This window comes from Panthera pardus, unplaced genomic scaffold (assembly GCF_024362965.1).
Source record: "Panthera pardus isolate Hobbes unplaced genomic scaffold, ASM2436296v1 HiC_scaffold_17, whole genome shotgun sequence".
In the NCBI taxonomy this organism is placed as follows: Eukaryota; Metazoa; Chordata; class Mammalia; order Carnivora; family Felidae; genus Panthera; species Panthera pardus.
In genome coordinates this window covers 56,884,991-56,910,312 of record NW_026526732.1, presented here as the reverse complement: position 1 = coordinate 56,910,312, position 25,322 = coordinate 56,884,991, and the positions used below count along the sequence as shown (strand labels likewise).

Below are 25,322 nucleotides of genomic sequence, written 5' to 3'. Positions count from 1 at the left end.
ATTTTGTTTTTATAGCATTTCTTCTTGTGGAAGGCTGCTGGCCACGGGTTCTCTCAGATATCTTTATTTCACCCTCATTTTTGGAAGGCGGATGTGAGATCACCACTGTACCACCAGTGTGCTATCTTACCCACATTTTTGATGGATATTTTTGATAGGTTCAGAATTTTCAATTGAAAGGGGTATTTTTGTTTAGTTTTTGTTTGTTTGTTTGTTTGTTTGTTTGTTTTTACTACTTTGAAGATGTTGTTCATTTATCACCTGGCCTCCATTATTTCTGAGAAGACATTAAATGTCATTAATTTCTTTGTTCCATGTTGTATATTTTTACCCCATCATCTCTTCTCCTTCTGAGACTCTAATTCATTTTTAACACACCATTTCCTATCACCCCACCGTCACAGAGGCTCTGTTCATATTTTTTTCCTTTATTTTGTCTGTAATCAGTTTGAATTATGTTTTTTGTAATCTGTCTTTAAATTTATGGACTCTTGTTCTGCAGTTTCCATGATGTTGTTATCTAATCAGTGCAATTTTCATTTTAGATATAGCTTTCTGTTCTAGAATTTTCAGTTAGCTTATTTTTATAGTGTTTAGTTTTTCCTGCCAAGATTCCCCATTTTTCATTCATCATGTCCTTCTCTTTTATGTAGTTGAACATATTTATCATAGCTGTTTTGAACTCTTCTATTTCTAACATTTGGATCTTTTCAGGGTTTTTTCTGTTGAAGACTACTTTTTTCCTTGAACGTGGGTTGTGTTTTCCTGTTTTTTTACATGTGTAATAAGTTTTTGTACTGTATGCAGAGTATTGGGGCTGATAAGTTGTAGGGAGTCTGGGTTATTATCTACTTTACAATGCATTGAGTGTTATCTGGCAGGCAGTTGAATTACTGGTAGATATTTATTCTTCCAGCCTTGTTTTTATTCTAGGTTAGTGTAAATCCATTTTGATTTAAGGTTCAGCCCTTCCTCTAGGGCATGGTCCTTAATTTCTAGGGCATGAGCTTATTGGGTTCTCAACTGAATGCCCAAGGTGCTGGGTTTAGAGTCCAGCATGGCCTCTCCACTTTAGTGGGTAGAACTCTGTAACTGTCAGTACCATGTGACCTTGGGTAGACAACAAACAACAGCCTCTGTCTGCTATGCTTTGTGGTCTCACTCTGTGTATGGCAGTAGGAGGTGCTTTTTTACATAGCCCTCTTCTGCCTAGAAGTCTGTGCCATGAATTCCAACTGCTTCATAAACCATGAGCTCAGATCTATATCTCTTGGGCTCACCGACACCACCATGCTGTGCTTAGGTTCCATCTCCTTGACCCTTTGTCCTGAAAGCCTACACAGGCCGAAAGTGGGTCAGACATGGCACTTACTTTAAATGTTTTCCTTCTGTAAAACATCACAGTTTTCCACTGACTGTTGTCCCATCCACTGCCTGCCTCATATATCTTTTCCAGTTTAATAGTTGCTTACTGAAGAGCAAGTCTAGTAACGATAAGTCTGTCATGGTCAGAAGCATACTAAACTTATGTATTCTTAATTTTTTTATATAATATGGAGGTGAAATACCTATATTGAAAAATTACAGGGTCACCTGGGTAGCTCAGTCAGTTAAGCATCTGACTCTTGATTTTGGCTCAGGTCATGTTCTCACAGTCATGAGATTGAGCCCCATGTGAGGCTCCGTGCTGAACATGGAGCCTGCTTAGGATTCCCCCCCTCCCGCCCCTCCCTCACTCATGCTCTCTCTGAAAATAAATGAATAAATATTGTTAAAGAAACAAAAACTGCAGGTAGAAATTATTTATTTGTGGGTTACAAGTTGTTTTTTCAGCCTTACTGTGACACTGTTTCCAGAAATGATTGCTTCATAATGTCTTTTTTATATTTTGTTTTCCAATCTCATCAGCTGTTTTTCTCATCACCTATTAAAAGATATGGTCTCCAAAGTTTTTTTGTATGTGTGTATGTATATGTATTTATTTATTTATTTTGAGAGAGAGTATGAGCAACTGAGGGACAGAGAGAGAATCCCAAACAGGTTCCATGCTGTCAGTGCATACAGGGGCTCAATCTCATGAGCTGTGAAATCATGACCTGAGCTGAAACCAAGAGTCGACGCTCAACTGACTGAGCCACCCAGGTGCCCCTCCATGGTCTTTTTTTATATGCTTGATAATTCCATTTATATCTCAGCCTGTGGTAAAAATAAAAGGTACATGGTATGTTTTCTACTGTACTTCATCACTCCCATCTACTATGTTACAACATGGGAAATTAATAAGACACTACACTTATAAGTGAGGTCTGGATCATTTGAAGAATGTATTTTCTCATTTTTAGATGGTCAGTGTTTATGTTTTGATGTATTATGCTACTTTAATTAAGGTGCCTTTCCTTTTTCTTAGTGTATGTTGGTATACTCACACTAATTTTTATTCTAGTATTTCCTTGTACCTCTTCTTTTTTATTGTCATGTATTTGTATGGAATGGCTTTTCTTACATCCAAATTTATTTACTATAGACAATTGCAAGCAGTGTCTTCCAGTGTGGTTTGGTTTCTGCATTTTTTGTTAAAATATGTTATTTTAATAGATATAAAATATTAATAAATTATTATATATATTATAATATGTATTATATTATTACAAGTAGATGGTGGTGATAAATATTATAATAAATATTTATTAATATAATAAAATATTATTTTACTATAAATTACTTTTTTATATATTATAAAGAATATATATTATATATGCATTCATGTGTGTATATGTAGATTATATTATTTTAAATTTCTTTCAGCACACAAGTAGGACATTAAAAATATTTATTATAAAATGTAGACGTGGCCTGAATGTTAAGAACCATTGCTTTAAACATATCAAAACTTATTTATTTTACAGTCTGAATCTGATCAACCCAATTTCTGAAGTCTTTGGGTCTGACTCTACTGTATGTAGTTCATGGTGCCCTATTTTCTTTTGTCTTTTTTTTTTTTAATTTTTTTCTTTAACGTTTACTTATTTTTGAGAGACAGAGCACAAGCAGGAGAGGGGCAGAGAGTGAGGGAGACACAGAATCTGAAGCAGGCTCCAGAGTCCAAGCTGTCAGCACAGAGCCTGATACTGGGTTCAAAGATACAAACTGCAAGATCATGACCTGTGCCAAAGCTGGATGCTCAACTGACTGAGCCACCCAGGCGCCCCTCTTTTGTCTTTTACAATTTTTTTAACCAGTCATATTTCATGGACTTTTTAAAAATTTTTTTTAATGTTTATTTATTATTGAGAGAGAGAGAGACAGAGCATGAGCAGGGGAGGGGCAGAGAGAGAGGGAGACACAGAATCGGAAGCAGGCTCCAGGCTCCGAGATGTCAGCACAGAGCCCGAGCCCGGGGCTCGAACTCACAAACTGAAATCATGACCTGAGCCGAAGTCGGCCGTTCAACTAACTGAGCCACCCAGGCGCCCCTCATGGACTTTTATATGTAAGAATTCTTTTGCTCCTGGCTTGGAAGTTGCATTTTTTCTAGAGATTTTTTTGTTTGCTTTCTCATGTTCCTGGAGGCACTGTTACAACTGGGAACCATTTTATAATAAATTCTCAGTGTATGCTATATGCCCACTTGAACTGTGACACTATATACAGTCTGGGTTATAGTTATCAGTTCTCAAGGGAGATTTGTTTTCTCTTCCTCTCAGCACCATGTTGGGGGTAGAAAAGTTTCCATGCCATCCCCGTCTTCTGGGCAAGTTTATTTTCATTTATCTTTACACTGTGAGTGCAATTTGGGGGGTTACCAGCTCTGTGGGACAAGATCCTCCAATAAGACTCCCAGTGTCCAGACAGGTCCTAGACTTTGTTTCCTGACCCCTGTGCTCCCTCTGACCACCTCCTTACAGGGTCAAAGCTTAAGGTTGACAGTGTTCTCTGGTGCCTCCAGGGTGAGAGTCTGTTTCAGTGCTCCACTTACTGCCCTAGTTTCCTGCTTTCACTTCATTTTTTATTTCTAAGCATTCCTTACTTTGTTGCCTGATCAGTAATGCATTTCAAAAGATGTTTTAAAAATACTTTAGTATTTTTAGTTGTTTTCAATGGTATGGTCAGAGTATATTTATATGCTACTTTGAAAGGCATATAACTCATTGATTTTTTTCTTTTGTATGATTGAATTTTTATTTTTTGTTTTTGCTAATTTTGAGTATTGGAAAATGTTTGTCAGTTTTCTTTCTATATTTGTGAATTTCCTGTTTGTGTCTTTTGAGTGCTTTTCAATTGGACTCTGGTGATTTTCAAAAGAATATGACATGTACAGCTTTGGAAAGGGCTTTCTGAGGAAGTGAATCTCCTCAGAAGACCTATTTCCTAAGATATGCATGTTGGACTTTGAGGAAGTTAAGTTTGATACTGACACTGCAGTTCAGTTACATTCCTTAATTCTTTTGTATGCAATGTATGTTTTACCTGAGGCTTCTTAATACCTCCGGCTTGCTAAATCCATCAACCTATTTTAATACATCTTATTTGATCACTGTCAGACACTTTCTCCAATACCAAATTACAAAATGCATCATCTTTTTTTTTTTTAAGTTTTAAAAAAATATATATTCTTGAGAGAGAGAGAGCGAGAGAGCACACATGAGCATGGGAGGGGCAGAGAAAGGGAGAGAAAACCCCAAGCAGGCTCCACACTGTCAGTACAGAGCCAACACAGGGCTCAAAGTCACAACTGTGAGATCATGATCTGAGACAAAATCAAGAGCTGGAAGCTCAACCGACTGAGCCACCCAGGTGCCCCCCATCTTCTTTTTTAACTAGGGCAATGCCTCTTTTCTTGCTATCCTACTACCTCTCTGACCATTCCTTCTTAGATGCCTGACTGTTTCTTCCACCTGAACGTTATTAAATAGAAGCATTTCTGAAAACTTTGTCTGCCTTCCTCTCTCACTCTTCACAGTGTGTTGGCTGACCTTCACCTCCTGGCTTTAACAACTGTCCTTTCAGTCATGCCTTTCAGATCTGTGCCTTCCAAGTTCCAGACTAGTGTCTCCAAAGATGTGCATCAGAGAATAGTTAACTTTTAGTTTTCTCCATTAACTACTTCTTTGAAAACTCCCTAAATAGTGATTACTCACACTTAGCCAGAAAGTAAAAAAGACCTTTCAGAAGATGACTAGATAAAGGGAAATTGAGTTGATTTTGGTGATTTTTGCCCAGTAGATGTGGCTTCTGCCATAGGGTTATGTGATAGCTCAGTGAGTGCCTGTTACTCTGTAATATTGCCTAGAGTCCATGACAATGATATTCAGTACAAAAAGTATGTTACGTGAGAAGTCATGCTTTTATTTCTTACATTAATCACAAAACACCTCTCTCACTTTAATGATACTGGCCTTTTGGTACTAAATATTCTACTTTTCACCCTCGGGCTCCAAGAGCCTATAATAGTTTCCCTTTTCACTGCTTTTATTCTTCTATTACACATTTAAAAAAAAAATAATATAGCGTGGGGCACCTGGGTGGCTCAGTCAGTTGAGCATCTGACTCTTGATTTCGGCTCGGGTCATGATCACAGAGCCGTGGGTTTGAGCCCTGTGTCCGTCTCTGTCCTGAATGTGGAGCCTGCTTAAGATTCTTTCTCCCTCTCTCTCTCTGCCCCTTTCCCCTGCTGGCACACCCTCTCTCTAAAAATAATAATTAAAAAAATTATACAGGGTGACTGATTTTATAAATTTTTTTTTCATTTATATTAATTGAGGTAACACTAATATGGTTATCACTGGTTGTTGATTGAGTAGGCCAAGTGCACTGATGGATATACCTGAGGTATCAGCGTGACCAATGTTTGTTGTGGCATAAAGACGGAGACCTGGGGCCTATCTCCAAATGGATAAGAAGTTGAGGAAACTGTTCATAGGGTTTAAGAGAGTAAGCTTTATGTTTCCACTTTACTTTTAAAGGACAAAAAGACAGTGAAGATTTTATTTATTTTTATTTGTTTATTTATTTATTTTGAGAGAGTATGCACGAGGGCGTGTGAGCAGGGAAGGGGCTGAGCGAGAGGGAGGGAAAGGATCCCAAGCAGGCTCTGTGCTGTCGGGGCAGAGCCTGATGTGGGAGCTCCATCCCATCAACCGTGAGAACATGACCTGAGCTGAAATCAAGAGTTGACCGCTAAACTGACTGAGCCACCCAGGCACTCCAAGACATTGAGGATTTTAATAATTTCCCTTAAAAAATGTTTATTTATTTTTGAGAAAGAGCATTCGTGCACACACCCCGGTGAGGGGCAGAGAGGGGGCGACAGAGAATCCTAAGCAGGCTTCATGCAGTCAGCACAGAGCCTGATGTGGGGCTTGAACCCACAAACCATGAGATCATGACCTGAGCCAAAGTCTGATGCTTAACTGACTGAGCCGAATGAGCTACCTTTTCCTTTTTTTGAACCAGTGAAGTAATGTAATAGTAATCACTATAAATGCAGTGATGAATGATCGAACTTATAGGAAAATCCATCAATATTGGAAGAGACCAGAAAGTAGGGTCAAAATGGCCTTGAGGAGATGAGTTGAGTTTTAGATTACAGGAAGACAACAAGTGGGAATAATTTGTGGGTGATCAGCATTCAGAAAATAACTTGTTAAGGGAAATGGATCAGATTTTCAAAGGAGAGAGGGTAGACAAGCTTGGTGAATCCAGGAAGTTACTGAGAATAAGATAGGAAAATAATGTCAAAAAACTAGGGGTAAAACAACAAAATAGAGTATCCTGAAAGCCAGATGAAAGAATAGTTTATAGAATATAGGAATAGTGAGCAAATTCCCCATACATGAAACTGTATGATACACAGATTAACATATTTATATAATTTTCTTTTTTTATAAAGTTTTCTGATAAGAGATTATTAAAACAAAAATATGATTTTTAAGGACTCCAAAATATAATGCAGAAAAATGCTGAACATTTTTAAGTGACCTACATACAGGAAAACATGTGTGGCATCTGCAACAAAGTAAATGAATTTATGAGTATTTCATCAAAATGCAAGAGTAGGAGATAGTAAAGAAAATCCCAGTGAAACAAGGAGTGTTAAATATAACTTAATTATAGAGCATGTATAAATATGCAAAATACCATTACTAGGCTGTTTACTTTATTGTCTTTACCGTTTTTGAAAAGCAAAAAGTACCTTAAGCTTTTCCTGTTACTTATTTTTGCTCTTCCTCCTCCGCCCCCTGATTCATGAGAACTTCAGCTCTTTTACCATTAATTATCTTACCATGAGTGGGGTGGAAGTGCTTTGGATATAGAATATCCAAGATTAGGGAAAGAGATTGTACCTACTATTTATATAGAGCTTTGTAGTTTGCAGAGTATCTTAAAATATTTATTTCATTCAAGACCAGAGGCAATCACATGAAGTAAGTGGGAATTATTATCATCTTTAAAAAGGATTCCTGGATGATGAAACTTATTTACGGATGAGGAAACTCAGAGAGATTAAGTGATTTATCATGGATCACTGCAGTTGTAGGCTGAAATCTTGGGCTCTCCATTATTAGGTTTGTGGTCATGAGCAATGTATGTATCAACTTCAAAACTCAATTTTTTCACCTATAAGATGACAGGGTTTTAAAATAGTAAATTATAAAATATATTTAATATTCTCAATAATCTTGGTTTCCATTTTATTTTCCAAGTTACCCAATTTGCTTTCCTAAACGTATCTTCTAGTTATCCACTTCTGTCTTCTTACTCATGCCACATATATTCTGGCATGTTTTTCTTTCATCTGTATAAACGTTACTCATTTTCAATAAATTTTACCTAGCTTGTTTAGCCAGACCAACTTCTTTATAAAACCATTCCTATTCTCAAAGACTGTGATTATATCTTCTCTTGAAAAGATATAACACTTTCTCTTACACCATTTATCAAATTCTACATGTTATTAGACATCAGCACACCAGGAAGAATAGTCATTACCATTTACCATCTGAGTCCAAGAAGCCCTTTTAAAAACACATTTTGAAGTCATTTTACAAATAATTTACAGATACAAAAGTAAAGGGATGTTGTGAAAAACAGCAGTATTAAAAATTACAGGAAAACCCTTTATTTCATATTTTTTTTGGTGTGAAGATATACATATCCAAAATAGGCAATTTCCTTTTAATACAAGTAATTGCTAATGGATAAGCCTGGAACACACTCATCTTATAAATATTGATCCAGACTTCAAATGTATTTCTAAGAGATTCCAGCTTTATATTACCTCTGGTTCTTGCACTTATATCATCAAAATGCAATGCTTTGAAAACTTTCCTGGCTCCTAGTTTTGTTGAAGAGAGGATGGTCGTTTTCTTCAGACTGTAATAGCAAAACATCTTCATTTTAGATATTGATTAGAATGATCAATCTTTTTTCATTTCTATGCTATTTATCTCCTTTCAGTCAGTGCCTTCAGCATTTGCCCACTTATGAACCATAGCAAGTAAATTTCCTAGTACAGACTTGATAAGAGGTGAAAGAATACTTTTAACAGAAATTTCTGGTCAAAAAAATTTTGCAGGATGACACCCTCCTCCCTGTAGAATGACTAACTGAACAACAAATTTTATTGTTGTCCATGGAAATATACTGTTCACTCAGCTCTTCTTCAATTTGAGAAAATATACATAGGGTATTAGTGTGTATAATAGCTCATAATCTGAGGTTTAGTTTATATAGTTAATTTCACCTTCATTATTCGTCTGGAGTACTGCTGTCTGGTTTTTGGTTTTTTTTTTGTTTTTGTGTGTGTGTGTGTGTGTGTGTGTGTGTGTTCTTACTCATCTAACAGTTGTAAAATATCTTTTGTCATTTTCTTCTCTTTGCCATTATGGACAGAAAATGAAAAATTCTGAATTCTCAACAGTGTTCAGTGAAAGCTTAAAAAGAAAAAGACTACAAAAATTCTGTCTTCTGAGTTTGGGCAATGCAGTAAGAAAGCTGAAAGATGATGAAATACTGATGATTTATTTCAATATTTTATCATCCTTCTGGATGTATTATATACATTATTTAAAGAATTTTTTCAGTGAAAGCCTTAAATTCAAAATGGTTATTTCCCAGTTATCAGATAATTGTTAAGTTGCATAATTAATAGAATATTATGGAGGCAGTGCAGAATCAGTTAAACTGATTAAGTTCTGTGCAAACAGTTTTGAGGCAGTGAAGTGATGATATATATAATCTTGATTCCAGATGAACATGTCGTTTAATTGATACTAGGTTTATGAAATTAGAGAAGATTGGGGCTATTGAGTCTGGATTTCAGAAGTCCTCTGTCCCCCCCCCCCTTTTTCCCCCCCATTATCTGAGTTCCTTCTGGTCTCAGTTGCCTCTCCTCCCAGCTTGGACCAGCTCATTTCAATGATGCTTATATGAGCAAACTAAGTCCCCATCTTCCTCCTATCTTTTACCAGCATCCACCTTACCAATAGCAACTCTAGATAAATTTGGGTCTCTTCAGACTCCCATTGCCTGCTCACTACCGGGCTGGTGAATATTCCTTGGTGAAAGTTATAAAACCAGGCTGAGTTGCTCATTATAGGGTAGAGAGATTCCAAGATCTTTGTTCAAATTGGGAGAGAATCGAGAGAATTCAAATACTAACACCATCTTGCAAGGGAGATAGAAAGTTAGTTAGTATTAGAGCTAAGAAGAAGAGCCAAAGATTCCTGACCTTTGTTTCAGTGTTTTCCACCATAGTGAGTTGAAAAGTCAGCAAGCTGAGGGGGAAATTATATAAAATATGAGATAAGAGAAAAAGCATTAAGGTGGCATGAAGGCCTGTATGGGAAATATTTTTTCTCCCCACCTGCCAGCTTTACTGTGGTCTAATTAACAGATAAAATTATAAAATATTTACAGTACATCATGATGATTTGATATACGTATACATTGTGGAAGGGTTCTACCTGTTTAGTTAACTACCACATTCATCACCTCACATATTTATCTTGCTTTTTCTTTTTTTGGCAAGGACATTTAAGTTCTACTCTCTTAGGAAATTTCAGTTATACAATACAGTGTTATCAACTATAGTCACCATATTATCCATGAGGTCCTCGGACCCTATTCATCTTATAGCTGAAAGTTTGTACACTTTTACCACATTTTCCCCACTTCTCCCTACCCCCAGCCTCAGCAACCACTTTCCTATTCTCTGTTTCTAGGAGTTTGACTTTTTTAATTCCACATAAGTGAGATGATACAATATTTGTCTTTCTGTGTCTCTGTGTGTGTGTGTGTGTGTGTGTGTGTGTGTGTGTGTGTGTATACACACACACCACATTTTGTTTATCCATCCACCAGTGAACGTTTAGTTCATTCCTATGTCTTGGCTATTGTGAATAATCTTCAGTGAACATGGGGGTGCAGATGTCTCTTTGAGATAGTGATTTCATTTCCATTGGGTATATACCCAGAAGTGGAATTACTGGATCATACGGTAGTTCTGTTTTTAATTTTTTTGAGGAATCTCCATGCCGTGTTCCACAGTGGCTGCACCAGTTTACATCCCCCTCCCCAGCAGTGCACAAGGATTTCCTTTCCTCCACATTCTTGCTAATACTTGCTTTATCCTTTATCTTTTTGGTACAGCCATTCTAACAGGTGCGAGGTGATAACTCATTGTTGTTTTGATTTGGATTTCCCTGATAATTAGCAATGTGGAGCACCTTTTCAGGTACATGTTTCCCATTTATATGTATTCTTTGGGAAAATTTAAATTTTTGTAGTACTTTAAGCTTCTTTTTAGCGAAGTTGAAATTCCCGGAATTATGAAAGAGCAAAATGTTCCAAGGTATAGGAAAAATAAGATCACTGAAAATAAACACAACAACTAATATTGGACTCAGTAACCCTGAGGACTAAAGTTAGTTGTGTGTTTATTTTCTCTCTTTTCTAGGTCTTAGGTGCTTAATGAGTAAAGTCAAAATGATGTCGTAATGATCTTTGCATCTCAACCAGTGGCTTCTGTGGTTGTGTGTTTACTGTATAAGAATTAAAGGATAATTTTCAAAAATGGTAATATCACGACTCTGATACAGATATAAAATGAACAAGGGTTAAAGATTTTGTTTAATTCAATTAAATGAGGAAAACAGGCAATTATAATAACCTCTTCAAAGGAGAATCTAAAGAACAGAACAGCGATGTGAGGCTCGAGCTCACCCTTTGCGCGGGGCTCGAGGTCATGACCTGAGAGATCATGACCTGAGCCAAAGTCAGATGCTTAACCCAATGAGCCACCCAGGCACCCCGACAGCCATTTCTTTTATAACCATGGCTATGTGTTCCCAGGGTCACAGACTTTAAATGTTCCATAGAGAAACAAGATTCCTTAAGGGATCAGTGACCAGAGAAAAGATCTTATAGATGCCCTAGCAGCTTGACCATCAAGCTTTAGTCATGTAAACAGCTGGGTAACATGAAGAATGCTGCAACCAGTAAGGAGGAAAAAGGAAGTGGCCATGAGGCCAAGGATACCTTACATGGCTTTACATTAAGTTTTAATTTTCAGGATGAGACTTCTACAGAGAGGATGTAATATCACCGTTTTTGGAGGTTATCTAAACAGTAGCAATTTTCTTTATTCAGTTTTCACCTACCTACCTACATGGTGAACACTTGAAGAACTGCTGGTTCTTTGCAAAGGCAATAAAAGGTAGATAGTCACAGGAAAACCAATTGGGCTGGAGGGGAAGTGGACAGAGAGCATCTACTTCGCATCTGTACCTCATCATTTTCCTCAGCAGTAGCTGGTGCTGGAACAGGAGATCAAACTTATTGATCATTAGAAGCCTTTCATTGGTGATTTCAGAAGAATAGTTTTAACTCTTGATTCCCAAGTAGTTATAGAGATGGACATAGTTTAGCACAGTCTACTTTTGCCTCCTGCACATGAATTAATCCTGAGGATACATTTTGGACAGATCACACCAAGCAGCGTGCTCTAGAACAACAGGCCCTAAATAAATACGTTTAATGCTACCCATATAAACATTGTCAAAATGGGAAGTTTACATGTAGTTCTTACTAATTCAGTAATATAGCAGTAACTCATTGTTAATGTTAATTTATTAATACAACAATTGGAAAGTGTTTAAACTCTCTTATCTTCCTAGAAACTCAAACACATAGATACTTGCACCAAAACAAACAAACAAATAAACATCGATACTTATACCAAAGGTAACTCAGTCTCAGAAACTTCAAAGCTTTCAGTAACCCATTTGGCTACATAATAAGAACTCACTTGACTAAAACTAAGCATTTTCTAATCTAGCCCTCTTACTGCCTCCAGCTTGCAAACACCCAGCATAAATCTGAAACTATTATCTAACCTTCTCCTGTGTAGTTCATCACTCATGTCACTGAAATTGATTCTTGACCTCTGTACATCTCTCTTTCCTTTGAAATTTCTCATGCTGTCTCTTCCTTCTATATTTTAACAGAGAGAACTTTGACAAAACATGAGCTAGTCACTTTTATTTTGTAGTCTTTGTTTATATACCTTAAGGTATTTTTATTGTGTATTTGAATTCTTTTGTGTATTGTTTTGACATTTACATCCATTTCTCTAGATAACAAATTACTGCTTCCCATATCAAGTAATCATGATGAAGCTACTCTTAGAATTGCTTGTGCTTCTGGCAACATGTTTAATAGTAAAAAAAAAAAAAATTCAACATACACATAAAGAGAAAGGTATCACTTCAGAATGACTTGTAAAATAACATCAGCATAAAAATAAGGCTGGTTTACAGAGCCAAAGAAAGAAATCATGCTATGTGCAAGAAAAAAACATTTATAAAAGTTGACACAAAAACAGTGGTGGAATTGTATTTGTCCAGGCTGAACTCATGCTTATTTACAGCACATGTCACACCTCTGATGCTAGTGATGTGAAATCGTCTAGTGAAAAGCAAGCAGCCCTGGGGTTTTAACTTTTCAGGAAGACTGCTGTAATAGATAAATGAACCAACATTTTCAGATTGCATATTATAACCTGGTTCTCCCATCTAAGCAGACACCCAGTTTTGACCATTTCTGGTTAAATATTGAATGTCTTTCTTTCCTTTATATATGATACCAGCAGTAACCTAAACATGCTCCATACCTAAAGGTTACTGTGACCAAATATGGTAGATAAACTGACCTTGGTTCTAACAAGGATGAATTTAATCTGTCGTTTGGAGAGTTAGCAACGCTGCCACTGTAGAACTGCTTGTGGCATGTGCACGTGTGTGAGTGTGTGAGTGTGTGTGTGAGAGAGCAAGAGAGAGAAAGATTGTGAGAGACAGAGAGATAGAGAGAGGTCCTGAGCAGGACACTCTCCTTACCTGGGTTGGATCATAAAAGCAGTGTTGGCAGAATGTCCACTGCATGTGAGGATTGGGTCCTATTTCATAACAGACTGTTTTTACTCCCAAGAAATTGGAAAGCATTAAGTTATCTGTGTTTAAGTACATCTTTCTCCTTGTTTTTTCAACTTTTCCATTAGCCAGAACAGATTACCTGTCTGGAATGTTGTTTGTTACCCACAAGAGAGATAGCGTTTGTATTTCAAATACAGATTTAACATATGACCTGGAATTCATTATTATGCTCCTTCTCAAGCTATGGTACAAAGTAGCAGACTCTGAACAAATGATTATTGTTCTGTGGGATTGCCACAAAATCTACCAAGTACTTCTGCACATAATGGAATGAAATACCAAAATGTCTGGCTTATAATTATACCTGATTGAAGTGCCCTTACATGAAAAAGGCTTCCTTTGTGCCTATTTCTCCTATGATTTCCTTCCCCTTCCATGTCCTTCTCTCTCTTAAAACTGCTACGTGTTCTGTCCCTACTTTGCTTGAAACCCATTCATCACATACCTGCCCCCCACATTTTCCATCTTACCGTTTTCATAAGATGATGAAAGGTTGGCAAATAGAGCTATTACTATATTTTAGCTGGTTTTCAAGGTACTTTGGTGCATTTTTGGCTGGCATTATGATGTAGACAACAGACCATGGCATTAATCAGAGTGAGTGTCCCAAAACTAACAAACATGGCAGCCAGTCTGAAAAGCAGTCGGAAGACATCAAACAGCATAAAATATGTAAATATATAAATCTTACCATTCAGCTATTTATATACATTTCACTACTATCTAGTACAGAGTTGTGCTGCTTTTTTTTCTATGTTGGAAGTGATTTCCTCCCAAATGATGAAGGTATGTTTTTATTTTCTTCTTGTTTCCAGTGTTAGTCTTGAAACTAAAGATCATCCAGTTTTCATTACTGTTGATGAAATTTTCTTTAATGAAACATTGTTATAATCTTATCCCTAGTTCTCTGAGATATAATTGAAATTTCTTTTTTTAATTTGTTGCCCTGGGAAATTTGTCTCCTTTTCATTCTGGAAACTTATATTCTTTAGTCTGGATTTCCTTTTTAATATTATTTTTCTGATATTTTTCTCCTGCACATAACAGATAGTCTTAAGTGATTTCTTTGTTTTCCATTTCAATTTATGAAAATGATTACATAGGTATCACAAACAGTTGAACTCACTAAATAGGCAAGGTATCTAGATAATTTCCCAACACAGAACCAGGTGATAAAAGAGGATAGAACAGTAGTTGGTAAGTAAAAACTACCCTCTGAACTCAGTGCAAACCCCAGATCAGTTTAGTTAAATGTTCTGGAAACTGAGGTTCCGAGGATGCCTAGAGTATTTATTTCTACCGCCAGCAGTTTTTTTATTTTAGTTTATATTTTGTAGTAATCTGTACACCCAACGTGGGCTCAAACTCAACCCTGAGATCAGGAGACATCCTTTTCCAACTGAGCCAGCCTGGCACCCCTCCACTGGCAGAAGTTTTAGAGTTTTGAATTCCAATTAGTTCTGTGCCACAGCAGACTCACTCTTACTCTCACTAAAAGCAGGCAACATAGAGCCATCCAGACACCTGCCATTTACTGTGCACCAGAAAGAACTGAATGGCAATTACACTAAATTTTGCTTTTTAAAAATAATACTAAAAACCCAGTTTTCTTTCAGCCATCTATCACTTGAAAAGATTTCAAAAAGTACCAAGGCCAGGGCCTCCATCCTCAGATATTATAATTTAATTGGTCTGGAGTAGTGCCTGGGCATAAATATTTTTTTTAAAAGCTTCTGAGATGGTTCTAGGACTGCTGGTATACAAGTTCACTGTTGGATGATGAGCATTAATAATGAAGGTCAAATTACAAAATGGAGATGGAAGTTTATAATTGCTCTTTTTCTAATTACACAAATAATATATAAATTCTTTCTTATTGTTTAAAAAAGAAACTGTATGGGGCGCCTGGGTGGCTCGGTCGGTTAAGCGTCCGACTTCGGCTCAGGTCATGATCTCACGGTCCATGAGTTCGAGCCCCCCGTCGGGCTCTGTGCTGACAGTTCAGAGCCTGGAGCCTGTTTCAGATTCTTTGTCTCCCTCTCTCTCTACCCCTCCCATGTTCATGCTCTGTCTTTCTCTGTCTCAAAAATAAATAAACGTTTAAAAAAATTAAAAAAAAAGAAACTGTATGAAAATTAATATAAAAATGAAAGTCCCCCTTCACATTACCTCTCTTCTCCTCAGATGTAACCCCTGTTAATTTATGGTTTATCCTTCTAGTAGTTTTTCCATGCATTTAAAAAAATGCATACAATTACTTATAACCATATACAGTGTTTTTGAAGCATAAGTAGGATTATACTATATTTGTGTGTTATCTTGTGGTGCTATTCTTACTTAATTTATCTTGAGATATTTCCATGTGAATACATACAGATCTACCTCAGTTAAAAATAATATTGTTTTACTTCATTTCTTTTAATAACTGTGGTGTTTCTCAGTGTATGTGGGTTCTAATTTCTTTTTATTTTCACATATTTACAGCTCAGTGGTAGAGAGCATTGACTACAGCAGACTACCTGGTTTTGACTATAAGCATTTATTATTATTGTTAGTATTATTATCATTTAATTTTTCTATTTTTTACCTATATGGGCAGCACTATATTAGAATACATTTCTTTTTCTGTAATGTTTATTTATTTTTGAGACAGCACAAGTGGGGGAGGGGCCAAGAAAGGAGGACAGAGGATCCAAAGCAGGCTGTGCACTGGCAGGCTGACAGCAGCAAACCCAATGTGGGACTCGAACTCACGAACTGCAAGATCATGACCTGAGACGAAGTTGGGACACTCAACAGACTGAGCCCCCCAGATGACCCTACAATATATTTCCAATACAGTAAAATATTTCTGTAAGCAAATTTTTAAAGAGTTAGCACTGTTGGGTGAGAGGGTATGTGCATTAACATTTGAAATGTACTGTCAGTCAAATTGCTCTCCAAAAGAGGCCCTCTCAGTTTACATTCACTGCAACCAATAGAATCTCATTCCAGTATTTATTTCAAGGCCTAAACAAATCATTCACGTTGTAATATGACTTCATGGGATAACTAAAATGTCAGGGTCTTTATTTTGACTGGAATTTTATTGAGTTGGTTTGATAGCTCTGATTATAACAGGTCATCCTGAAGTTCTGACTTCACAGCCTTAAACCTATGTTTAAAGAAAATGGAAAAATTATTTATTAATTTGTTAGATAAAACTTTTCAACCTATGCAGTACAAGAGGCATAGAAATAAAACTGGGCATTGGCATTGAAGAGTCTAGATTGGATTAGCTCCAACCTTCATTGTATAGGTGGGACCATTCAAAGAAGGATGTTCATATCCCCCCCATCATAGAGATAGAGCAGTAACCTAAATCTCAAGAAATAATCTACTTCAAATCTGTGTGTGTGTGTGTGTGTGCGCGCGTGCACATCTATACAATGTAGATGTTGTAGTACGTCATAGGGTTTGGGGGAGGATTAAATTATATAATACATTTGAAACCTGTTGCACAGTGTCTCTGGAACATAGTAAGATTTTAGTGAATTGAACCTCATTATTATTTCTATTGTTGTTTTAATTCTGATAACAGTATGTTCAATCCTACTCTGTATAGATCATTTTATTTTTAGCACGAGTTAGAGGTACCTGGGTGGCTCAGTCGGTTAAGTGCCAGACTTCGGCTCAGATCATGATCTCACAGTTTGTGAGTTCAGGCTCCGCATCCGGCTCTGTGCTGACAGCTCAGAGCCTGAAGCCTGCTTTGGATTCTGTGTGTGTGTCTCTCTCTCTGCCCCTCCCTTACTTGCACTCTGTCTCTCTTTCTCAAAAATAAATAAACATTTAAAAAAATTAAAAAAAAGAAATGCTTATTTTTAGCATGAATTAAGGTAATTTAGGGGGATACTGGCTTCTGTATTTCAGAAGATACAAATAATTTTTTTTTCTGGTGTTAAATATGTATTTGTTCCAGAAGAATCTTTTTAAAAATCACAAATCACCACTAACCACTACTTTTAAAAATCTCAATGTTTTTACCCACTGTACTTAAGAAAAATATATAAAAATTAACCTTACTAAAATGTTTTATTGCTTAATTGGCTTATAGTCTTAGTCTAGATATAAGAATGAAATACAAAGAAACAGATTCATGTAAAGAACAGATGCTTTAATAGAGGTCAGAAAATGTATGCTCTATAGAAAGGCCTTTCTGACTCTGTGATTCATCAAAGTTTTCTAACTCTCCTCTTGGTATGTTGGGGCAGATCCTGTGAAGTGAATAAACTATACCCAGTATAAGTTAAGAATGTGTGGACGCCTGTAACGAAACAAATTGGGCCTTCTGGAAGAAATCTGTATCTCTTACCCTCAGGAGATACAGGGTGGGCAGATTGCTTCCAACAAAAGCTACATGCCTTTTCTTTAGCTCTCTTGAGTTCTTTGATGGCATTTCTCCTATCCACCTCCCTCCTACTGTCAGACTGGTATTGAGCAATGCCAGGTGTTTGGGTTGGTCAGCACACAGTTGGATTAGGTATCAAGTATTCAGTCGTATTAATATAGAAAACTGTAGACTTGAATGTCATTGGTATCATTTTCGGATTTTAGTTGGACTGTATCAGGATAAACAGTGACAAGCAATCTCTTCAAAGAGTCAGTTATCCTTTCTGCCAGTTAGTTTCTGGAATTCTTTCTAATCTGTGACTTCTCTGGTCTCCCATTTGGAAATTGTATTGATCGTTTTCCACATAATTCTTTTCCAGGGATTTGTATGTCCTTTTTTCTGCGTTCACCCCTTCTTCCTGCCCTATACCTTGCACTTCTTTTTCCACTCTATTCTCTCTCCTTGATACCACTGTACTTACTGTTGTTCAGTATTTGTTCCTGAGAAGCTTACAGATCACTGTATCCTTATCTTTAATGCCCCTTCCAACCCCCCAAAATGTAGATTTATTTTTCCATTAAATTCTGTTAGTTAGTTAGTTAGTTTATTTAGGAGGAGAGAGCAGGGAAGGGGCAGAGAGAGAGGGAGAGCGAGAATCCCAAGCAGGCTTTGCACTGTCAGCACAGAGCCTGATGCAGGTCTTGATCTCAAACCATGAGATCATGACCTGCACCAGAATCAAGAGCCAGACACTTAACCGACTGAACCACCCAGGCATCCCTCCATATAAAGTCTTATTGAATTAGCACTTTGAAATACTTAGAAGTGCCTAAGTTATATTTTTCAAATTACACTTTTAGGCAAAGCTGGCTCTCTGTGTGTGGTGTCACCCCTCTGCCCAACTTTTTATCACTTTTGGGATCCAGGGGAAACATATGATTGGTGAATTATTTCATCTAAGTCATTGAGGTATCATTTAAAAATTAATGTCTATATTCTAATCTACTAGTTTTCAGTCGGGTTCAGTTCTATAACCATTGTTACCATTATCATTTGAAAATATAATTAAGTTATTCTGTGGTTAGATCCCCAAAATGAGAATTTTTCTAAGGGTCATAGCAGATCTAAATTCTGATTTCAGGGGCGCCTGGGTGGCTCAGTTGGTTAAATGTCTGACTTCGGCTCAGGTCTTGCGGTTCACGAGTTCAAGCCCCACATCGGGCTCTGTGCTGACGGCTCAGAGCCTGGAGCCTGCTTCGGATTCTGTGTCTCCCTCTGTCTTTGCCCCTTCCCCACTTGTACTCTCTCAAAAATAAGCAAAACATTTTAAAAAAATAAATAAATTCTGATTTCAGAATCAGAGTTCTAATTTTTATTTTGAAATCCTCAGTACTTTGCATATGTTTTGATTAACTTATTAACTAATGTAGTTTTTTGAGCTTACTTTATTAAGATCCACCTAATTACTTATTCCATAATGTAATAAAATATTTGTAAAGCCCTAAAGGATTTCCTTTTATTTATTTTGCCATTGTAGGTGCTTCTATCCTGCTATATCTATTGTTGGCATTCTCGTTTCATTTAAAAATTTTAATCTTATTTTGATAGTCTTTTAAAAAATTGGCTTCAATACAGAGAAAGACAGATACCATATGGTTTCACTCTTATGTGGATCCTGAGAAACTTAACATAAACCCGTGGGGGAGGGGAAGGAAAAAAAAAAAAAGAGGTTAGAGTGGGAGAGAGCCAAAGCATAAGAGACTGTTAAAAACTGAGAACAAACTGAGGGTTGATGGGGGGTGAGAGGGAGGGGAGGGTGGGTGATGGGTATTGAGGAGGGCACCTTTTGGGATGAGCACTGGGTGTTGTATGGTAACCAATTTGACAATAAATTTCATGTATTGAAAAAAAATTGGCTTCAATTTGATTGTTATTTTCCATCTTAAAAAGCATCTTAAGTAAGAGGTAATATTTGTAGAATGTGCTAGCTCAGTAGAATTAAAGTATTTATAATTTTATAAGAACTTGATAAAGTTTTAAGACTAATCTGAACATTTTTATTTTACTTTATGTTTAATATGTGAGAAAATGCCCAATGTGCCATTGGTTCATAGTTTTATAAAATACTTAACCATGAATGATTTTACTTTTTATGGTTGGCTATCAGAATGTATAATGAAGTGTGATTATAGTTTTCTTCATATATAGTCTTTTGCTTGTGGATCTAGGTCTTTATATTAAGCATGTAGCCATACAAGGGCACACATGCCATTTTCATTCTCACATCAAATGTAAAATTCATTCAAACTAACAAAAGCAAGCTGATTTGGAGAGGTGTGGACAGTGAACAAAGGAGACAAGTACCATGTAGAGCTTGTATGGAGAGTGTGGTGTGGTATCATTTGTGTGCTAAAAGGTAGTTGAACATTTCCATTTTGGTGTCAGTCCCTTGGGAAGGACGGGGGTTTCATAATGGGGTGTGATCTGCCCTCTTAGTAAGAGTGATTGACATTGAATGATTAAATAGAAGAGGAGAATAAATACCACTCCTCCCCTTTTAAGACTAAGCACATATACACTGAATGCAAATCTTTTCAGTGTAGAAGACAGTCTGGCCTAATGATAGCACATACTGAAAAGCTAGGAGAGTGAATTAACTGAGCAGATCAAAATGCAAGGAAACCCAAATTATATAGTATCCTTAAAAATAACTTTTAAAACCTGAAGGTAATGGTAAATGCACATACAGAATATGATGGAAGACCCCATTTGTAAAAGTGGAATCCTGACATTAGCTCTTGGTAAATGCATGGGCAGAATGGTTCCCTGAATTGGATAACACAGTGCATACCACAGTGACTGATGAAATTGATGTGTCCGCAGGAAAGCATGTTCTATTACTGAAGGCTTTAACTTATTTTCTCCTCTTCCACAATGAGTTCCTGAGTGGATGTTATTCTCAGGGAAGTGCATTTAATTCAAAAGAAGATATTTAATAGAAGGGCAGATTTAATTTAGTTTAAGAATTCACTTATCCGTAGAAAAGAGAACTCTGTGGGAAAACATTATTATAAGTGATATGATTATATATTTCAAAGATACCATTTTTAGTGTGTTATTTGGGGGACCTGAACTTCAGTCATTCATGGGTAATATCATTATTCTTCTTTAATTTTTCCATTATCTCTTAGAACACATGGCTAAAACAATTTGCATCTGGATCATAATATATGTTTTATTAATTTATTATATTAAGGTGTATAATTGCACAAGAAATAATCAGAAAAAGTGGTTTCTTGGTTCTTCCCTTAAATTTTTGAAAATATGATGCACTCCTTTTCCCTGGGATAAATACTTGTTAATTATTGCAAAGAATAAAAGCCCATCTTGTGAATCCATTATTCTAAAATCTGAAAGGTAATATTGGTAACTGAAGAAATAGGCCATAGTTATCCCAGTATTTGCCAGGTAAAAAACTAACCAAACAAAAAACACCCTCTGTGTCTTGTCTCAGAAAATACAATACTAGTGCTCAGTAGGTTAGTAGTAGCTTAGTTTGTCTTTGAAATATATGGTAGTATAAGTTGTTAAGCTTGCTCTCCTTTTGTTCCCCCCCCCACAATGTAATCAATTATAATTATTTTATTGTCAGTATAGTCTTAAGTTCATGCTCACAGTTACCACTTATTTGCTATCTTTTTAAAAAATATTGTGACTTATTGTTTGTGCTTCATATTAAGAATTATGGGGTCATAAATGTATTTAAAAATAAATTTAAAATAGAAAGCTCTTAAAACATTTCGTTTGGAGACAAAACAAGTAAATTCTATACTCAACAAGTGGATTAAAAACCTTTATAAATGTACAATATTATGTTCTTTATATTTTTTGAATGTAAAATATTCAAAGAAAATCTGACGAAAGCTGAGCAAATATATATCTCAGCTTTTAATTTTTTTTAATGTTTATTTATTTTTGAGAGAGAGACAATCTAAGTGTTTAGAAGCTTTCTTCTATAGCTTCTTCTGATTCAGATACTTACTATATTGCTCTAATATCACTTCATAATTTGCTAGATATCACTCACCATAGACATCTGACTTCTTATATATCAGATTTCACCACATTACTTAATATGTACAAAGGAAAAAATTCTTCCAGTTCAGCTGGTTTCCACAGTCAACATAATTAAACACCCAAAGAAATGTTAAACTAACAAAATTTAATCTGGTCTATAATTTTCTCAATTGCTGAGTGCATTGCAGTGCATATTATTATGTTAACAGCTTTATTTTTTAATGGACTTCTTTTTAAAGCTAGCTGGTCATTTTTTGTTGACCATTGGCTGCCCTCTAGTGGACTACAACTGTTCTTTTAAAATGACCTCTCAAACCTAAAAAAAAAAAAAAAAAAGTCATTTCTATATGGAAGTGTGACTAGTCTTTCATGTTTTAGTACTCTTGTTTTTCATTGACTATTATGCTTAGCACAATTAGCTTTATAACTTTGTTAGAGCATTTTGCCAAAGACAGTCTTGAAAGCAACTGGCATTAAAAATAGCCATTCCATACTCATTAATAAGGACATGTTAAAAGAGGCTGATCTCATTGATAGTGTATTTTGTCATTTTTAAAAACTGTACAATGTGTTTTATGGCCCGTGCTCCCTGCTTCTAAGACGTTTTCCTTGTTCTTGTTGCAGATGCTACAACTGTGGCGGCCTTGATCATCATGCTAAGGAATGTAGTCTACCTCCTCAGCCAAAGAAGTGCCATTACTGTCAGAGCATCGCGCACATGGTGGCCAACTGCCCACATAAAACTGTTGCGCAGCCGCCTGCCAGTTCTCAGGGAAGACAGGAAGCAGAATCACAGCCATGCACTTCGACTTTTCCTCGAGAGCTGGGGGGAGGGCATGGCTGCACGTCACCGCCGTTTCCTCAGGAGGCGAGGTTCGAGATAGCAGAATGGCCAGGCAGGTCATCTCAAGAAACTTCCCTGGCGAAGTCCTCTGCAGTGCCGGAAGAACCAAGCAAAAAGGGGCCTTCCGTTCAAAAAAGAAAAAAGACATAACCCTCCTTCTGAAATGTTACCGATTTCTTTCCCCAGTTGGGAAGTCTACCTCATGCAAGTACAGGGGAACAGTATTTCACAGCAGCAGCTGATTTGGGATTTTTAACTACTGTTGAGGAACTGTGAATTTTTTTAAACAGACAAATCACTCTAAGCAAATTACATTTGAGCAGGGTGTCATGTTTTATGTGACTCAGAGAATGAAATACTATGTATATCTATATGTGCATGTGTGAGAGGGAGAGAGCCTGAGTCCGTGTGTGTGTGTGTGTAGGAGGATTTTCTATAGGAATGTAGACATATATATAAAGCGGGTTCGTCTTTATATATGTGTGTATAGAGATACAAGCACACACCCTCCCTCACAGAATTGGACATCCCCAAGAATTGCAAACCCATATGAAGCATTTTAGATGGTTTCAGAGATAATCCCTGGAGATTTTTCTTCAAATACCACTCCCTTTATATTACATGAAAATAAACCCATGACTGTTACCTTTTGTGTGAACCAAAGGCTACTTCAGATCTCAGAGCTGCCAATCATATGGTACTAAAGGTTTTAAGTCATCAGTTCTCCCAAGTATGGGATTGCCTCTCTTTCCTGATGTCTATAGAGGGTCCCCCCTACCCCAACGCCCTTTGAAGGCAGTACCTTAACTCCATATGCCTCCGACTGCCATAAGCTCTTTTGAATCTGGGATCCATAACTCCAGAAAAGATAATGAATGTGTAATTACTGTGCCGATATTTCGATGTTTTTAATTCACGTGTTTTGACTGTAAATTAGATGCCTACTAAGAAAAATGAAGGGGGAGGGCAATGTACAAATGTAGTGACTTGATTGTTTTCCATGATGTTTTGATACCAGCTCATTATCATCTTTCACATGTTGTGAAGTTTTTAAGGGATTGTGGCAACAGCAGCTTCCCTTGACGGAGTCAGTCCGAACCATCGCGCCGAACAGGGGGCCTCCTCGTTTACTACTGAAGACCTTGGAGGAAAACTCCAGTCGTGCGGTGTTGGTGTGGGTTTTTTTTTGTTTGTTTGTTTGTTTGTTTTTTGTTTTTTTTTTTTTTTTTGGTGGCTTTTTTTATTCCCCCTAGAGAGTTATCTAACTTGTCTCTAAAACCAGACAGCACAGGTAAGAATAAAATCCTGGGGTTGAGAACGAAAAGTAAGTGGATGTTCACAATTGCCCACTACGGTTGCCCTACAGCAGCGTGGGGTGGCAGGCAACTAGACTGGCGTTCCTGGGGCCAAGTGTGGAGCCTCTCCTAGGGAGAGCTGGAAGGATTTTCACACGGTGGCATTGATTTTATGGAGGTTCCCTCCATTGCTCATGCTGGAGTCACCTGCACGGCGGGTTCAGGGCGGACATTCAGGAATGGGGATAGAGACGCTTCTCAGGTTGGTCCCCAGTTAGGTTATTAATAAACTGGCTGGGGACCAGTCCTAGTATCAGTCCCTTTAGGTTTCAGTCATTAAAAAAATGTTGGTGTCCTCCTGGTTCTATATGTTATGGCTAACTTTCTGAAACATCTCCAAGAAGGTACCAATTCATTATAATGCTTTAACATGGGCAATAAACAACGTTCTGTGTGAGCCTGTTGGTGTAAGCTCAGATAATCAAAAAAAGAGAATAGCATGAGTCCATTGAGACCTGTTCTGCTGAGCAGCTCTGCCCCCTCCCCAACCTGTCCTGGCCTGGGGGACGTAGGCATTTCCTGCTGCTTCAGCAAGCCAGCATCAGGAGAAAATGCCACAGGCTGGGTTGACGGTCCTTTATAGCTCAGCTTGAATTCCGTGACAGTGTTTGTGAGATTCTCCGTGGTTTATATGTCCGTGTGCTGTGATGCAAAGCTTACCTTTGACGATATTGAATGTGGTATATAGCTGTAGAGAAGTACTTCCTTGCCTTATGTGAGGATTGTAAGCTTATTTAAATTATGTAGACAAATCAAAGTGGCATTGCTTAATTTTTAGCAGGCATAATAAGCAGGTTAACAGGAAGAATGCAAAACATGATAAGTCACTTTGAAAATTCAAACCAAAGTTCCTTGACCTTATAGAAATAGGAAATTATGGACTTGAGAATTGGACATTCCCTGTTTACATATGAAAAGTTCAGAGCTGAGATCAAGATTTAAAAAAAGAAGCATTTTATAACTGGACCTTATGGGTGCAATTTAAAGTCATTTTAAGCATCTTACCAGACTGAACTAAGAGCACATACCAAACCTATCTTATGGTTAAAAGCTGGGGTTTATTTTTTATATAAAAATATTATCACTATTACATAACATACTCAGGACAAAGAACTTTGCTCAGGGAACATACCATATAATGTTGTTGTTGTTTCTTTACAGAATGGTCTACAGTCCTGCTTACT

The 25,322-nt window shown here is 36.9% G+C and overlaps 1 protein-coding gene across 2 annotated transcripts in view; it reads left to right on the top strand.

Moving 5' to 3' along the window:
- The window catches only part of LIN28B (lin-28 homolog B), a 128,012-nt gene extending 104,584 nt beyond the window's left edge, over positions 1-23,428 (top strand). For both annotated transcript variants that reach the window (XM_019442980.2, XM_019442981.2), the window contains one exon: positions 22,564-23,428. In XM_019442980.2, the coding sequence (XP_019298525.1) occupies positions 22,564-22,933 (370 nt within the window). In that variant the 3' untranslated portion in view covers positions 22,934-23,428. The remainder of the gene's footprint in view (positions 1-22,563) is intronic.
- The last annotated feature ends 1,894 nt before the right edge of the window (positions 23,429-25,322 follow it).